We start from the raw sequence: 18,627 nt of genomic DNA on the forward strand, positions 1-18,627 counted from the left end.
AAGAAATGCTCTAATCAATGGGAACTCGTCACTTTTAACGAAAATCCCTTTTGTTTGTATTAACTTCAAGTTCACAAAGAGGCTTCCCGTCCATTGCTGCATTTGCTCCCTCCCACAGTCCCCTGGAGAAAGGCGGTGCAGGGCTGGCCTCGCCGGCCTCACGGAGGTTTGGGAGGTCAGGCACCCCTGCTGGGTCCTACTGCACTGTACGGTGGCGGGGTGGGGGTGGGGTGGGAAGGGGAGTAGGGGGGTTGGGTGCAGCTGGGAACTGACTCCTGATTCCAAGGCAGGGCTCTGGTGTGGTTTTAAGACTTCAGGTGCCTCAGTAAATTCAAGCTGGGGAATCGAGTGAATTCAACAATCAAACAAACGCCGTGAACATAGTACAGACTGCTCACTGTGCTCCTCCCAACACACAGGAAGGAACAGTGAGGACCGTATCTACGCTGATCCAACACTGAGTCAATGAGAAGGGCCAGGCACTTTGGTTGTTTGGGGCATGACCTCATTTAATCCTTATAAAGCCCTTAGAGGTATTATCCCCATTTTTACTGATGGGAAACTTTACCCTGAGGGGTAAGGAGGGGAACAGGAGAAAACCAAGCCCACATGGTAGTTAAAGCAGTAAAAATAGGTTTCATTCAGGATGACTATGATAGGGGGAAAGAGACCTCAATATAGAACCGGGCTCAATTCCGAATACAGTGTGGGAAAGTGGGAATTCACAGCCAAGGGGCAGGGTGGGGATCGATGGTTGGAAGGAACTTCTGGCTAAACCTACCTGGACCTGTAGGGACCCTTGCTGAAGACAGGCCAGGGTGGTCAGACGTCACCTGAGGGGCAGTAGAAGGTTCCAGCTGAGTTGGAAAGCATTCCGATCAAAATCATTTCCGCCCGCCAATTCAATAAATACCTGTATTTATTATGTATGAATTACCTGTATTTCAAAAGTTATTTCAAAAGTTATCTAAATGCATTTATGATGTTTCAACCAATAAAATTAGAGGTGAAGAGCCAGAGTATGTAACTAGGCGCTAATGAGGGAAGGTGTCAAGCGCTGGGCCAAGCACTCCAGATGCACGAAGCTCCTTTAGTTATACAATGTGGGCAAGTTATTATCTCTCATCCACAGAAGAGGCTTAGAGAACTGCAGCCACTGGCCCCACGTCCCTCGGCCTCAACCATCCTACCAAGTGGTGACAGCAGGCTTGCCTGACGCCCGAGTCTATCCATGAACACCACTATTCACTATGACTTCTCTACATGGTATTATACACCCAGGTGATGGCAGTCCCCGCACAACTTCAAAGGGGGCATTCCTAAGACAGGTATGTCTGAGTCTAAGAATACTCATGCGGTCACCCTCCTTTTAAGACAATTCCTTCCTTCCCCACTTCATGCCAAGCCCAAACTCTCAAGGCAAAAGCAGAAGGGTCTTCAGATACCAACAGGATTCCTTTGCAGACAGAGGGTGCCCGCCGCTGCAGAAGAAAGGATGCTTGCTTTTCCAGGCACTTCGCAGTCCTGCTGGGCAAGAGGCAAGAAGGAGCAATGGAAAAAGGCCTGGAGAAAGACCATGGCCCCGTGTCAACAGTACTTCCCGACTAAGTCCTGTTACGTGCCCCGAAGCCCTAGAACAAACTCTCAGTCAAGCCTCTGTTCCTGTTATTCTCTTTATTCCAAAACAGATTAATTACAAATTTCAACTTTTCAAATGCAACACCTGGCGGCTAAGTTAGGATTATTCACAGCATCTGGCGAGGGCACCATGCCGAGGAATCGGAGTATCGGGGCTCACAGGTATCCACTCCATGTTGGGGGAAGAGAAAAACAACAAGCCAAAGTATAGCCACAATTTCGACCTTTTCCTGTTTAAATAAAGTTTCTTCATTCCTCTTTACAAACTGTGAATTGTTCTTGACTCCTTTTCTTGATACTCATTTCGGCTTTCAGCACTTCCTTCCCTTTTCCGGCACTAGTGTGCTGTTCTGAAAGAAAATGGGGGCAAACACGGCATTACTCAAGGTTTCAATTCAGTTACAGTTCCTAACTGGTGACAACAGAGGGACCAAGGTCCTCTACCTTCAGTAAGGCCCCACTTATATAGGAGTAATCATTTATCTATTAATTCTATTTATTTATGCCCCATCTCATTTCACAAGCGGTTGTGAGACAGCTGGTTCTAACTACAGCTGATGACAACGTAAACAGAAAACAATGACACAAACCTGACAACTAAGAAAGTGGCAAATGGAGCTCTGAGATGAGGGAATTCCAGGCACACCTCTCACAGTGCAAGGCCAAAAAGACAGTGTAAATTTCAAGTAGGGGAAGAAAAAGGAAAGCCTGAAGAATGTTCATCTTTAATCTCCCAGACTCTGGGTCTGCCAAGCAGCGCAGGGCCTTTGCGAGCTTGTAAGACGGCATTCTGGCCGTTCAGTACAGAAACCTGCACCACACTCCCGCCATGAATGGCTCCTGTCGAGTTCCTGCCAACGGTCAACCTCAGCATCTAAACCAAGAAGGCGTCTCAAAAATGGGACTTAGCTCCCAGAAAAATTTTAAGAGGGGACAAAAACCTTTCAATCTCTTTATTCCTTCTTTCCCCCCGGCTGCCCTTCCCTAGACTCGAAGAACGACGGGGAAACACAGGAATGAAAATGACAATCCAGACGGCCACGGTGCACCCAGGAGGTTGAAGCAGTAAATGAGTGTTTTGGCAGCTCTGGCAAGCACAGCACTGCCACACACGCCGTCCCGAGTGGGCCGTTACACCCAGTGGTGAGGGCTGACGTGACGGTGCCACGGTCTTACAGGATGTCAGGCTCCAAGCCGATGTGTCAGTAGTGCTGGGGGACTTACACAGGCACAGGACTAACCCTGAGGGCTGAAGGGAGTGCCCTAATTCCCTGCCAACATCCAGAGGTTCCCAGGTACACTAAAATGTGTGTGCTCTGAAATGTCCGTGTGGAAAGGACAGCATGCGTGTGAAGGAAGAAGAGCTGAAAGGGGAGTGGCTCACAAGCCGCCATCTTGGCTAAGAAGTTATACCCTCTGCCAAGCCTCATCAAATTAATGTCTGTCCTCGGATCAAAAGCGGAGACTTTCCTTTAAAATACTAGGTCCCAAGCTCTGGAAGTCCCAAACGTCCCCATGATCAAGCAACTTTCCTTTCTCTCAAGCAGTGTGATTTGGGGTAGCAGTAGCGTGAGGGTAGACTATCTAAACAGCAAGAAAAAAAATCAATCCAGAGTTATTTTAAACAATTAAAGAGCTCAATATTTAGCAGAAAGGACTAGTTCAAAAGCAAAATCTCAGGGCAACTCTAATTCAGGACAAAACCAATTGGGTATGTCAGGGAATGGGGGTGGGGACAAGGACTGACTACCCAGGGGAAGTTTCTTGAGTGTGGAAATAGTCTATGTCTTGACTGAAGTGGTATTTACATGACTGAGTAAATTTGTCCAGATTCACAGATTGTACACAAAAAAAGTGAATTTTACCAGATATAAATTATACCTCAATTAACCAGCAAAAACAAAACCAAGACAAATGTGCTGAGGATTAGCTATGCCAGCTTATGCTCACTCATCAGTGAAAAGACTACATCCTATGCTTTTGTTGATCTTTCCGATTTGCAGAGAATTAAAAATTAGTTTTTTGCTTTGGCAAAGCAAAGTTTTTTGCTTTGGCGGAGAAAGCCACTTCCAAGGCAAGGGATCAGGGAACATAAAAGAAAACTCAAATAGCCCCCCTTCTCTTTGTTGGCCTAGTGCAGGTGTCAACAAACGATGCCACAAGGGCCAAATCCAGCCCACCACCTGTTTTTGTAAATTAAAGTTTAATGGGAGGCACCTGGGTGGCTCTGTCAGCTAAGCGAGTGACTCTTGGTTTCGGCTCAGGTCACAATCTCAGGGTCATAGGATCGAGCCCCAAATCGGGCTCCTCGCTCATCATGGAGTCTGCTTATCCCTCTCCCTCCTCTTCTGCCCCTCCCCCAGCTCGTGCACATGCTCTCTCTCTCTCAAATAAAATCTTTTGAAACAATAAAGTTTTATTGGAACACAGCCACACTCACTTGTTTACACAGTCTCCAGCTGCTTTCGAAAAGCAGTGGCAGAGCTGAGCAGCTGCAACACAGACCATATGGTCTGCAAAGCCCAAAAATACTATCTTTCCAGAAAACTTCTGCCGATCCCTAGCTTAGATGAGCAGATCAATGAAGCACTCACTCACTCTCCCTACCCCCCTTCCCCTTGCCCCCACTTCCATCCTCACCCCAGGATTATACTTAGAAAATGGGTGATCTTTCACTTGACATTTTAGCCACACAGGGAATAGCTCTGAACTACACCCTGAGTTTTAGGAACCAGCATTCTGATTCTGGCTTTGAGTTATGCCCAATAGTCCTTCATAATTGAGTCTCACCTAACCACACTGCTTGGCCCCACCAAAGATCAGTGTTACAAAAAGGCCTAGAAACAGTGACAAGGTGTGCCAGGATTTGCCATGGGACCATCGTTTCATGAATTTAGATGTTCTGAATGGGGTCCCCATTCAAGAAGTCCAAGGTTGCATTTATGTTATCCTCAACTCCGCCCTCCTAAAAACACAGAGAAAGGGGCTGCTGTGTATAAAGTACTCCATGGACATAAGGGAGGATGGAGTCTAATGTCAACGCCAGGTCAAGTTACCCCATCAGCTGGGCTAACTCAGGGAGCTTTAATTTTTGCCCTGGTCCAGTCATAACCTAGTCCAACAAGTTGGAAAATGGCCCCAGAATTCAGCTATGGGTTGGGGAAGTTGGGGAGGAATGAGTGGGCTGAAAATCTGATAAACAACTGACATGCACAAGGTGGGCAAGATGGGAAAGGGGCCCTGCTTCTGGGAGAAGTCCACCCTTCATTTTTACCGTAGTGTCCTATATTTTGCCAATCTACTGCTCTGCTCTGCAGCGATCCTGCCAAAGGAAAGACGGTTTGAGAATCAAGAAAGGACAGTGGGAAGAGAAATAAGCTTGAGAAAAGAAATAGCAGCATACACCCAACCAGAGCCTCAATGATTTCCCAAGTGGCAGAGTTTGTTCTAGGACTTACAAAGACAGCAACAGAAAAGTAGGCTCTAACTTTCTGTATAAGCGGTGTGCGTGTGTGTACGCACACATGCGAGTGTGTGTGTGCGCGTCCTGGAGAGGGGATGAGAACCATGGTCTCTCTCCTCAGAAAAGGTACATAATTTTAGGATTCCAGATTAGGAACTCCTGCTAAGCAGGCTCTAAATCTACCTCACCTTCCCCTTGATTCTGTTCATCTTGTGTGGGCAACTTCCAGAACAGACAGTACTCCACAGAGTGTAGCCTTTTGGCTCCTTGGGGCCTGGACTGGCTGCTGCCAGGGAACAAGGCTCTGCTTAGAAAAAAACAGCTGAATCCCGGGCTCTTGCTCAGATGGACTGCAGAGCTGCCAAGCAAAGGCTGCTGGAGGGGAAGAGAAATGAAGCAGCTGCCGCAGCCAGTGCTAAGGGAAGCTTTGGCGGAACGTGGATGACTCAGTGGAAGTGAGGAAGCACATCGGGACCGGTCTCCATGGCAAGGCACTAAGCAAGTTCACGATGGAGACTGGAGCAGGGCTGAGCCACGGGGCTCTCCCGCCTGCTAGCGGTCTCTCAGAAAGCGTCTCTGATCTGACCAACTTAACTGGCAGCCGCCCTGGAGGGCACACTATTGAGTTCGATTCTTACAGCAAACATCTTGGAGAGGAGAAAGCAGGGCACATCTGAAGCTGTTAACTTCCAAAGGTGAAAGCAACTCTGACCTTTTCTTATTGACCTTTACGTGGCTGAAATCACCCAAGTTCTAATAAAGTCAAATCAATGAGAAACACCTACGTGACATTTAAATTGGCCTCACACCCAGGTTCGGCAGTCAAGCTGCCAGCAAGCGGCTGCTGCCGCGTTAAGATCTGACTATCTGTGCGAACCTGAGGTTGTCTGGCTGTCAGGGACGTGGTGGAGGCTACTGAGCAGGGCTCCGGCTGGAGGGGCCTCTTGGAACCTGCGGCAGTTTTGGGGTGAGGGTGGGGGTGGGACACACAAGGACCTCACACTGAGGAGGAAAAGCTCTGTGAGTCTGCTAGGGGTGACAGAGGAGTCCCTCCCTGGGGCCTGGGAGGAGGGCAGCAGAAGAGTCTGTGTGGCAGGAGAGAACATTTTTATACCAGCCAGCACATGACCAACAATCTTCTGTCCCACGTGTTCTAATCCATTTTAATCTTCATAAAGAAATAATTTTCTTCTCTTATTCTAATGTGTCAGGGCATAAGTCACTGTGGTTTTAATATATTTAAAGCTGATCGCAAAGGCCCTTTTTGGACTTAAAAGGTGGGATTAAGGTGTCACACTTGCCCCCAAGGATCCGAATCGTTCAACCACAGTCACAAACCCTTGTTCAAAGAGCTGGGTGAGCAGAGCTGACAAAAATATTTCTAATCCCACTCGGAGTCCCCGGCCCCTCCTTAGTCTTACCTCTTGATTGCCTGCTGGGCCAGCATCCGATTGCCAGCCAGAAACGTCACACTGCCTAAGATGGCCAGGTACTTCAGGGTCTGGAACATGTTGAGCTGAGTCCAATAGACATACATGAGCCCCAGCATCGCTGAAGGAACAGACATCATGACAGCCGGTTAAGTGAAACAGTGACAATGGCCTGGGGCAGAGGACAGTCAGGAACAGTACCTGCTGGATTCTGAAGAAGTCTCTCTTTCTAGATCAGCTGGTTTTATTCCTTGTATCCAATGCCAGAAAATTAATAACTCAATATACTTATTTTGGCTACCAAAAAATCCAGAGGTAAACATCAGACCTCAGCACCTCAGCTACGTTAACTACCTTATTCCATGTTCCAGCTCACATCTGTTTTATCGTAGGTTTTATTTTTATTTTTTGTTTTGTTGTTTGGTTTTTTTTTTTTTAAACATGACTGTCTTATTATAGTCAGGATTCATTTTACTTTTCAAATTCTGAACAAAAGCATGCAGGATTAAATAAATGAATAATTTCCTTTCAATTGCAAAAAATGATTATGGGTATTTTGCCAGTGTGACTAGGAAGGGAGGCAAGGAGCACTAGGGAGGGTTGGTGAAAAGGGCTCAGGTCTGGGCACTGGGAGCCTTGGGTTCAAGTCCAGGCTCTGCTCTTCCCAGCCACCTCCACTTCTCTGAGCCGACATTCTCTCACTTGTCAAACGGGGATCATAATTCCTGCCCTAGGCATCCCATCAGGGTTGTGATGAAAATCAAATGAGGGAATGTGCGCAAAAAGTTCTCTGGCAAAAAAGTCACGCTTCTAAACAAATTTATATTCAGGTTTTGTTCTCAGTCTGACTCAGGAGGGCTATCACTCAAATCCAGTAACTGGGCTGGAGAGAAAGGTCATCCTGTCAATTCTGCCCAGAAGGATGACGGATGAACTACAGCAGGGGTTCTTAACCATCTCTGAGGTCAAGGACCACTGTGAGAATCTGACCGAAGTTACGGACTCCCTCTTTCCCCAGAAAAACACAGACACATCTGTGGAGCCCCACAGACTCTGCACACTATCGACAAACACAGGATTACTCCTCAAAGAATCAACAAAATCAGAAAAGAATACTGAAGTCTCAGGGCGCCTAGGTGGCTTGTTCAGTTAAGCATCTGCTTTTGGCTCAGGTCATGATCCCAGGGTCCCAGGATCAAGTTCAGGGTCCTGGGATCGAGCCCCGCATCAGGCTCCCTGCTTAGCAGGAGAGTCTGCTTCTCCCTCTTACCCTGCTCGTGTGTGCTCTATCTCAAAAAAAATCTTTTAAAAAATTAAAAAAAAAAAAAAAAAAAAGGATATTGAAGTCTCAGTGAAATGCAAGGCACCACAGACCCAAGAGGGTCAAACATCTCTGAAATGCTTAGCTGATTTGTGAATTTACTGTCTTGTTATGTTTAGGTATGGAGTTCTCAAGAGAACAATGCAGAACAATGTGTCCAATTGTGGAAGAAACTGTTTTCTATTACTGTCCAGACGCAGCCGCCAGCAAACGTGAAGATCGATACGGTGGGGGAAAGATAACCTTTGGAAACTGCATTAACGCTCGTCATCCAGGAAGATGGCTCAATGTAAAGATACGATAAGTGAGTAATCTCTGGAAATGAACAGGGCTATTAAGTAGGGGTAAATGGCCAGCCAACGGCAGCCTAGCACAATGAAACCCAATATAATGACAGCTGTTCTAAGCTGATGGACCAAACAGGTTTATCATCATATCAACTGTCCTAAAAGGCCAGGAGGAAGAGGGAAATGTTATGCTATTAAGTCATTATAGTTAATAGGTTGTGGGTCTACTTAACAGGGCTTTCATGTGGGCAGGCGAAATGTCAGAGGAGGTTAAATGGAATTAGCAGCCGGGGGCGCTTACCAGCATGTCCCAGGTGAAAGATGATTGTGCTTGGAGCAAAAGTGAAGTTGGAGACATTGGCACCAATCCGGATCCACTGAACGATGGGGAGAAATAAATTAAAAAGACATTAGAACTTCAAACAGAAGGCAACACATGCCACGTCAATGCTAATCCAATGAACAGCCCCAAGGGCTTAAAAGTTCATCCACACTTGAAGGACGGGAAATTTTTCCAAGTGACAACCACCCTATTGTAAGTCCTCAGGAAAAAAATTGTTCCCTTTCCTCTGTAGAAAGGCATTCCGACACCTGCTTTCAAATGTGCATGGGTAACTCAAACCTGAACATCCTTTATAATGACAGCAATTTTTCTATTTTAAAGCAGGTGAGACCACGAGGCCGAAAGGTCAGAGACTGCATTTATGATGAAGTCACTGGCACTCAGCCTAATTCCTCTAAATACGGGTAAGACAAGCCCCCTGGCAGCTGGCAGGGTGCACGCTCTTGCTCCGGGTTCTGTGCCTTTTGGAATTCCGATCACTCAAATACAAGAACAGGTGCCTACCCAATGTCAGGTTGCTAAAAGATCATGCCATGCCTTCCAGATTTAGACTGACCAGTAATTCTTCTACTGAAATCGATGAATGAATTAGGAACACAAGCAAGTAACCTTCCCAAAGTAAGAGCTAATGAGTTTTCCATGCAGTTCTCAATATTCTCTGAGGATATGCATCTTATAATTTTCAAAGAGAGACAAAGAAAAAAAAATTGGTAAAAAAACAAAAAAATTCAAACAGTACATTAAAGTATAAAAATTTCCTTCTTCTTTACTCCCTAAAAGGTCCTCTCCTGGGAGGTGACCAACACTAACAGATAATGCCTTTTTAAGGTTTTACATCAAGAGTATCATACAAACATACTATCCTACCCCTGACCTGCTTCACTCAGTGCGACATCATGGCAATCTTATATCAGCATGTAAATCTATCCATTCTTTTAATAAACTTGCATATTATCCCATTATATGATGAAAAATAATTTATTTAACACTAGTTTTGTATGAGGACTCTGAGTTGTTTATTTGTTTATAGTTTTAGGCTCCAAATGCTGAAACCCACAGCCTCTGTACCCTGTTTTTATGTAGCTATCAGCATTGGGCCTTGCTTTTTTCCCACTTGACCTCATCTGAACACTCCTACAGAGCATCCCAGTCTAGGTACTTTTATCATCCTTAGTGGCTGTTAGGTACTTTCTCATGCCCCCCCCGTTAATGGATCAGTTTATTTGGCTGCTCCCCAACAGTGGGGAATTTTAGTTATTCTAAAATTTTTTGACCATCGGTTCAGGTCACAGCTGCTGGACCCCTTTGGAGTTCTGCTGAGGCCAGAGCACAAAGCCTCCTTTAGAATGGCTACATCTGCTGAGTCTGGCGCCAGACACACACTGCCCATGCTAATTACAGCTACTCACCAGAGCAAAGAGCAGGAGCAAGGGCGAGAGGATCAGGGCAGTGAATGTATTGGACACCACCGTGGGGGGCCTCTTCTCAGGCTCTCGGAACAGGTGCTGCCGAAAGAAGACATACCAAGAATGTTTAAGAATGTGCCCTTCCCACAGCAGGGGCTGCCACGTAGACCAGGGACCAAAATGCCAATGACACTCAAGCAGAAATGCTTCCCAGAGGCTACACCCTCCTGGCAGTGAGCAGACACCTGGCCTTTTGCCTCTTCACAATGCTGGCTTCTAATCCTAGAGGTCTTCTTCCAAACACACCAGTGCCAGTTTACTACTTGGTCAACCCTCTTTTTCCCCTCAAAGACTCACTGCTATTTAGTGGTTAGAAAATACAACCAATCTAGTGGTATCTGCCTAGTGTCAAAGAGGGTGCCTGTGGGGCGAAGGGGGAGACCTGGGTGGCTCAGTCGGTTAAGCGTTTGACTTCAGCTTAGGTCATGATCTCAGGGTCCTGGGATCGAGCCCTGTGTTGGGCTCCCCACTCAGCAGGGAGTCTGCTTATCCCTCTGCCCTTCCCCCACATTCATGATCTCTCTCTCTCTCTCTCAAATAAATTTTTTAAAAAATCTTAAAACAAAACAAGAAGAGGGTGCGCAGGTATATGGGTGGTTTAGGTGACAGATATCCAAGGCAGGACTCTGGATTTCATAATGCTTCCCATAATGCTTCCCAGGGTGGCACTCTCATATGCTGCTGCCCCACTTAAGTTAAGTAACCTCACTCCCCTCTATAACTTTAAAAGAGCCTCACTATGGATGGTTCCAACCATAACTCAACCCTTCTGCATCCAGCCCATGGCACTAAGGAAGCCCTAAATAAACTTTCTCCCTTCCTTGTTCTGTCTGATTTCTGGAATCGAACCAGAAAGCTGGGCAAGCATTGCTCTTAGGAGCAACATTAGGAGAATTTCAAAAAAGAATCCTACTATGACACTGTTTGGGCCCTTGTCCTTTCATTAGTGAAAAAGAAGTAAGTAGTCTGCCTGAAACATTTCAACATAAATTCATATGTGGTATAAACAGTTTCCATGTTACTAGAGTATGATCATTTCTCATGACTGCAATATAGTCCAGAGTGCGTCTACCTCCGTTTCCTCAACCAGTGCCTCAAACTGCTTAACGATTACTAGCTTTATTTTGTTTTGTTTATGTTTATTTTACAAAATATTTTAGAAATTTTTCAAAGCCTTTCTTTCCTTTTTGGTTACTTTTTTTTTTTTTTTAAGATTTTATTTATTTGACAGAGAGACACACAGTGAGAGCAGAAACATAAGCAGGGGGAGTGGGAGAGGGAGAAGCAGGCTTCCCACTGAGCAGGGAGCCCAATATGGGGCTTGATCCCAGGACCCTGGGATCATGACCAGAGCCAAAGGCAGACGCTTAACGACTGAGTCACCCGGGCGTGCCTGTTTACCTATTTTGATCCTCACCACAGTCCTGTGAGCTGAGCTGGGCAGAGGTGCTAACTATGTGCAGGGACGGGGAATCTCTGGGGAAAGGACTGCGTGGGAAAGGAAGGCCCTGTCCTCCTGCCCAGGTGAGTTTTCCACCGAGAGGCCCCAAAAGCCCTGATTTCTGCAGGAGCAGAGGAAGAAAGCCAAACCCACCTGTGCTATAGCTCTCAAGCAGCTAGCTTAAGGCTGAATATTCTGGATGCTTAGGAAACACAGCCTCTGATTTTGTGTCCAGCTATCTGCTTTCAGGGAGGTGGACACTGGGCTCTGAGCCTGTTTCTTCAAGTTCTAGGATGGGACTGTATTTGTCCTAATTCACAGAATGGCGAAGCCCACACTAAAATAGCGTATGAACAGGCTAAAGCAGCAGCCAGAGCCACAGCCCAGGCGTTTACTGCCCATTTCATGTTTCCCCTCCGTGTTCAGTGCAGGAGCCCTTAGGCTTCTTATACCTGAATTTCCTGTTTGGGGGTGAAAAGGTTCTTGGACAGGACAGTCGATGGAGCATCTTCTTCAGGGAACTTGATGACCACGTCAGCCTAAAAAAACCAAGGGCAGTTTTGAAACGCACAGGGCAGGGAAGGGGCTGGAACTTGTCACCTGGGTAGCACCCCTATCTCACATCCGGGACCATCACTGAAAACAGCTGCAAGCGGTTCAATCACTTCTGATCCATTAGCTGACAAATTGGGGCAGTAAAAATTTCAAGAACAAAACAAGTATTTGTTGAAATGCTTTTTAGAGCAAGATTTCCAATTTTCTACTGGTCTGGTGACCCCACAGAGCTGCTTAATACAAAAATCCCAGCTGGTATTCAGGCTGTTACAGTTGCAATCAGAAACTGCTTGGTGTCCCTGGGAAGTGTGATTTAGTCACAGGAAAAAAATAAAAGTGCTCTTGTACAAAAAACAGCCCAAAGTTCAGGAGAAAAAAAACTCTGACTACAACACAGAGATGTGGCTGCCCCTTCGACTTGCAGACGGAGTGTCCACCATTCACAGCCTGTGGACTGGCCTCTGCTACTTTTCCAACCACCTCCTGCTCTGAACCAGACTCAGGTACTCCAGCAAAATGGACCCACTCAGGTTTCACCGAAAGCACCTTCTGCGGGATGTTCCCCAACGACCATTCCACAGCCCCCAGATACTATTCTGATAAACCCTGCAATTCTTCAACCCCTAGCTCGAATGTGGTCTTTCAAATTTGTCTCTCATCACACCAAGCAAAAGTGAGTTACGCAGTGAGAAGCAGTATGTAAACTGTACACAGCAGGCAAATGCTGGTTCATAGTTTACGAGCACCTTGCATATTCTAGAACTCACTATCCCAAACCATCCTGAATTATTACAACAATTCAAGTCTTACCCTCTCCCACCCCACCATGAGGCTGTACCATATCTCAAAGACTGGGGCCTTCATCTCTTACATCTATGGATGCCCCCATAGCATTTTGCTATAAAATGAAAACCTCCTTCAAGTGTAACTTTTCTAGAAATTCGCTAGGACCCACGAGGGCAAATTTAGGCTCCATGCACTCACTCAGTCACTACTTATGGAGCACACCCTAGGTGCTGGGCCACGTGCATACCCCTAAGACTTCTAGTGGAAAACAGCATGGCTCCTCACCTCACCAGGCCCATTTATTGCCCTGCACAGGCGAGGCTAGGGGAAAAGAGCAGTTTCTGTGGTGGGCACAGCCACCCTTGCCTAGGTCAAGGAGCATCTGGGCACATACCACATTCCAAAGGATTGGGTTCTTCAAAGTGGCATCTCCGATGATTAGATAGAGAGTGTAGGTGCCGGACGCAGAGTCAAATTCGATCTTTCTCTCAGAGGTATCCAGTTCGAACTTGTACACATTCTTGCTGTCCGGCTCAGCAACAAACACAACTTCCTGGCCAGTCTTCTGATTATGGAGTCGGACAAATGTCTGGATGGAAGAGTACCACAATCTTTAATCTGATCATTTCAAAACTCCCTCTGTGCCCAACACCAAATGGACAAAGCAACAGACTGTTGGCTCTTTTGTCACAGTGGGAGCTCTGGGATCTGCCAGACCTGCCCAAGTGAGAGGAAGGAGTGGCCATCCCATTCTCATTACCAGCTCGGAGAGCAGAGTTCACTTTTTGTTAGTGTAAGAAATTTCACTAAGGGGTCCAGCCAATTCTCAACTACTTGGAGGCTGAATGCCCAGTTTGCGGATGATTTAAGCTCCTTGCTGCCACTGCAATTTCTTCTTCCTGCCAGCCTTTTGGCCACTTTGCTGCCCAATTAACTTCTTCACCAGAGGGTGAAAAGAAGGGAAATGAGGTGGAACTGTAAGAGGCCCATTTTCAATTTCCTAGTGCCTCCAGCTAAAGATTTAGTGGAAGAGGCTCGGGGATTGATAGCAAGGCCGAGTTCTAACTGAGTGGAGCAGCCTGGTGTCACAGAGAGAGCCCAGGCTCTGAAGACAGGCAGTTTGGGTTCTACTGCTTATTAGGCGAGCATGTTACTTAACCTCCTCGGGCCTCGAGCTCTTCATCTTTGGTGTATCTGTGTCAAGATCCACAATGATGAATGTGAAGCATTTAGTGCCAGGCTTGGTAGAATGCTAGCGAGTCAACAAACAGTAGCTGAGATTCTCGTCAGTGCGATGGTACAAGTCTAATCACCTTATCCTGCCAGTGGCATAAAAAATTAAGGCTTCTGCATATTAGAACTGCAGCACGATTTAACACCCACGCAGAGCTTTTCTCTCAGGTGTTTTAAAATAAAGAACTGAACAAGAAAGGTAGATTGGTTCCATTTAACAGATCATAAGGCATGAGGATTAAATGAGTTGCCATGGTCACAAAATTCAGCGCTGGATCCACAGGAAAAAAAATGTAAATCTCATTTATTACTTTACACCTGGGCAACAAAGAACGACCATCAAAGTATTTAGGGGAAAGGCCCAGAGATGTGAGGCATCCTGACTACGGCAGCCTTGGCCAAGAATGGGATTTAGGAGCCTGGATGCCTGATGTTCCTCCTGCCATAGCCAAGGGCAGGCGGCAGCCAGGCTTACCTGCAAAATGCCAGCTCTACCTGGGAGGTCTCTATGTCATGGTTCCAAAGCAGAATCTTGGGTGAGACAAGTATCCAGTTAAGTTACACTCCCTAACTCTCCCCATCCCAGCCCTAATCCCACCAATTTAGTCTCATGATTTCTTCTCCTCATTCTTTCTTCTCTTGTGCTGTTTCGCTGGCAAATGTCATTCTGAAAAGGAGCTGGGAAATGCTAAGAGGCTGAAGTGCTTTGAGTCAGTGAGCCATGGCTAAGTGCCCTGACTGAGCTCTCTGGAGCCGGGGGTGAAGGGGACAGGGGAGAGGAGCAGAGAAGTGCCAGGGCAGTGGTCCTGGGGGCAGCCACTTTGGGTCCTGGGCACATGTGTAGCAGCTGTTAGCTATAAGAAACAGAAAGCGAAAAAAAAAAAAGAAAGAAAGAAAGAAAGAAAGAAAGAAAGAAAGAAAGAAAGAAAGAAAGAAACAGAAAGCGAGGGGTGCCTGGGTGGCTCAGTCAGTTAAGTGTCTCCCTTCGGCTCAGGTCATGATCCCAGGATCCTGGGATCAAGTCCTGCATCAGGCTCCCTGCTCAGTGGGGAGTCTGCTTCTCCCTCTGCCTGCAGCTCCCCCTGCTTGTGCTTGTCCTCTGTCTCTCTCTCCCTTTCTCTCTGACAAATAAATAAATAAAATCTTAAAAAAAAAAAAAAAAGAAACAGCAAAAAAGTTTCCAAGTAAATCCACTTATGTCAGTCATCCGCTTTGAAGCTATCTCTCGGCATGAACTTGAATCTGCTAGCTCTGCTCAAGTATCCCTATGAAGCACCTAAACCAAGGTCCCTGGTCCCATGCTTTCCCATCTTTCAGCAAAATATTTACCTGAATTTCCCTTCATAATACTGCCACGGATGGGGAAGGGCCGAGAGCAGTTATTCTCAATCAAGGGGGATGACAGACGTTGGGGAGAAGGTGTCTGAGAAGACAAGGGGCCATATCAGATTCTCTGGGGAAAGGGTATGATTTGAAAATCTTTTAAATAATAATCATTATTTTATATATGGAAAACAAAAATGAAAGCAGTTGCTTTCATAATACAAAGCAGGCACAAGTTAAAAAAGGGCCATTCTTCAGATTTCCACAAACTCTGCTGCAGTCAGAACAAAACGCTTTGGCCCACTGCCTAGGTTTTCCTTTTTTAAAATTATTTCAATCTGTTTTGTTTTGTTTTCCCCCAGAAAGAAAAAAGCCTCAAATAAGTGCTAATCTGTCTTAAATAAATCTTCTCAATACCAATTGATTTTTTTTTTAAGGTTTTATTTGACAGAGAGATAAAGAGCACAAGAAAGCAGAGTGGCAGGCAGGGGGAGAAGGAGAAGCAGGCTCTCCACTGAGCAGGGAACCCGATGCAGGGCCCGATCCCAGGACCCTGGGTCATGACCCGAGCCAAAGGCAGCTGTTTAACCAACTGGCCACCCAGGTGCCCCAGCAGTTGATCTTTTAAAAAGAACCGTGTCTTCCACATTCAGGGTTACAGCCAGTACATGAGGGGACAGTGTCATGTGGGAGAATGTGATGTACCATCAGGTCCACAGTGAAGACCCAGAAGCAGGAATGTGGAGTATATACGCCACACCAACAAGGCTGGCATGCGTTAATGGCACAGACCAACAGAAGCACCTGGGCTTTGTTCTGACCTGGTGAGGGGTGAGTTCAGCACCGGTGTTCACATCTACCAGCTGGAAGAACAAAGCGAAGTTCTGGTGGCTATCTGCGATGAATGTGCCCTTGGCTTTCGCTGGGTAGGTCACCCTGAAAGAAACATGTATACAGCAAGTCTTCAGAGAGGATCTGCAAATATCTGAGAACAGAATAAAGAAGACAAACGGCGCTTCACTGCCTAATCCTCCCTCTCCCACTGGAACACTTTCCTGCTGTGGACAGACAGGAAGAGAGAAGCTGTCTGTGGCCGGAGGGCAAACCGCACTGAAAGAGCCAGGACGAGAAAAGCACAGAATAAACTCTCCCCGGGCTCTGGGGCAAGGCTATGCAGACACTCCAGGCTTTCACTTCAAGGACCTAAGGATGTCAGCTGCACCACGTCAGGCACCAGCAGGCCGCATGCACGCAAGTGGAGTGGAGAGCCAGGCGGGCAAGGCCGTGACTGCCACGAGAAGTCATCACGGCGTTGATGTCGGCAGTTACGTGCAAGCGAGGTCGGGACGTTGAGGGGGTAGGAGACGCAAAACAAGAAGGGCACTCATTTCTTTTTCTTTTTCTTTTTTTTTTTTTTTTTGAATGCTGTATTTTTTCCTGGACACAGTCTCAATGTATTTTTCCTGCCTGAAATTGGGTTTTTTAAAGAGTCATTTTCTCAAAAGGCAGACCTGATGAAAAAGCTTTTCACAGCTACCTCCTGGGATAGTAGGGAAGATGGCCAGGGGAAAAACAAGGTTTTACACTTAGGCTTTCTATTTACTTATTAGTAAAACCAACGCTTCACCCATATAGAGAATTAAACTTCACAAAGCACTCTCACAGATCTTATGTCAGTGGATTCTCAACAGTGCTCTCATCGTCAATGTCACTGAAAACTAAGCCTGAGGGACAAAGGCCCAGCTCTCTCATAGGACTTAGAAGGAGTGAATGCTTAGCTTCTAGGCTCTGGCTAACATCTCTGGTCTTCATAATGGCCTAGAGGGTTCACCTTCCTTCTTTGGCAGCTATAGTCACCTAGCTGAGTAAAGCTGGGGTCTGAACTAACCCAGAGGTCTAGATAGGCCCCCCAAAAACCCAAGGATCTGGGAGAGGGCTGACAAAGAGGCTTCATACAGTGCTCTGCCCCCTTGATCAACTGCCAACAGCTACCTAGAAGTTTGTGTTAAAAAAAGATTCTGAGCACAGCGGGAGCAAATGCTATGACTGATCAGTGATGCCGTCCACGAACTTGAGAAAAGGAAATCACGGCCCCAGTACTAGTTATCTGCCATCTCAATTAGAAGGACCTCTGAGGTCTTCAACCAATTTCAGACCCACCATGGGTCAAAGAGAGTTGTCATGAGGCCATTAAAAACCAATTCAGGACTATGAAGATAAAGTCTTTGAAAAAAAAAAAAATGTCATCAGAACTAAATAATGTGCTTGGTAGCAGAGCTGACTTGGACTCAGACACTCCCCATTCCTTTGTGGATGGACCGCCCATATAGATAACCACCCAGATCTGCCACGATGCTGCTTGGCGTGGTGCCAGCAAAACTGGAGCCTCTGTAGCTGCAGGTGCAAGCTCGGTCACTGCTGACACAGGAATAGGGTTCCGTGCCTGGGTGCGCTCCTGTCAGCACAAGCCCGAGCTCCCCCTGTGCCAAGAAGGCGCCCCACCTACCGGGTGGTTTTGGGTGCAATGCTCTGATCCTTGTCCACAGTGGAGAGATCAACATTCGTGATGCCAACTTCAGTGGAGATCTTGACTCGGAGCTAGAGTGAAACACACAAGAAAATCACCAGGAATTAACAGGTATATCCAAATTTTCCTCACAAAGATGATCCTAGGATGGGAGTCTTCAACAATTTTAGTAAAACTGCCTCAGCCAGGTAGGATTTCCACTTCTCCTACCACCAAGGCTCAAAAGCGACTCCTTGGTTCTTACCCCTTCTTCCCTTCTTTGGCTTTGGTTGGATGGTGTATACTAAAAGAGGAAAAGAAAACCGATTTTTTCATGTGCCCTTTAAAATAAATAAGGGGGGAAACCTGTAAGCAGTAACCTTCAAATAATTCAAATCAACAAGTACTCAATTCCCAGGACGGCTATTGTTTGCTACGTGGAAGACTTCATACATGGACTCTGTAACAACGATTTCATTTAATCCTCACAACTCTCTAAGGCAGTGCTATTTGAGGTGAGGAAATCAAAGATGAAAAAGATGAAGCCACTCGCTTGAGTTTAGCTGGCTAAACTTGGTATTCAAGCTCAGACATTCTGACTCAGCGTCCATGCTCTTAAGCACCTTGCCATCCAGCTTCCCGGGAACACTTAACTCTACGCCAGGCAGTATTGGAGGTCTGCCCACGAAGCCCTACGACACCACGGCTGTCATCTGCACCGTTCGCCAGAGACTTCTGGTTTTCCCTCTGAGCACGTGGCAGAGTTGTACTTCCTGGACCATTGGAGTCAGGTGTGGCCACATGACTTGCTTTGGGCAGTGAAATGTGAGCCCCT

The 18,627-nt window shown here is 46.5% G+C and overlaps 1 protein-coding gene across 2 annotated transcripts in view; it reads right to left on the reverse strand.

The window, feature by feature from the left end:
* Positions 1 to 1,659: 1,659 nt before the first annotated feature.
* RPN2 (ribophorin II) overlaps positions 1,660 to 18,627 on the reverse strand; it is a 56,205-nt gene continuing 39,237 nt past the window's right edge. Inside the window, exons 10-18 of one of the 2 annotated variants that reach the window (XM_080812706.1) lie at positions 17,793 to 17,884; positions 16,108 to 16,222; positions 13,125 to 13,319; positions 11,842 to 11,928; positions 9,892 to 9,987; positions 8,441 to 8,516; positions 6,523 to 6,652; positions 4,913 to 4,960; positions 1,660 to 1,988 (exon numbers count right to left, since the gene is read on the reverse strand). In XM_080812706.1, the coding sequence (XP_080668832.1) occupies positions 1,976 to 1,988; positions 4,913 to 4,960; positions 6,523 to 6,652; positions 8,441 to 8,516; positions 9,892 to 9,987; positions 11,842 to 11,928; positions 13,125 to 13,319; positions 16,108 to 16,222; positions 17,793 to 17,884 (852 nt within the window). In that variant the 3' untranslated portion in view covers positions 1,660 to 1,975. The remainder of the gene's footprint in view (positions 1,989 to 4,912; positions 4,961 to 6,522; positions 6,653 to 8,440; positions 8,517 to 9,891; positions 9,988 to 11,841; positions 11,929 to 13,124; positions 13,320 to 16,107; positions 16,223 to 17,792; positions 17,885 to 18,627) is intronic. The other variant, XM_080812707.1, reaches the window with a different exon arrangement.

Source organism: Martes martes (genome assembly GCF_963455335.1).
Source record: "Martes martes genome assembly, chromosome: 9".
NCBI lineage: Eukaryota > Metazoa > Chordata > Mammalia > Carnivora > Mustelidae > Martes > Martes martes.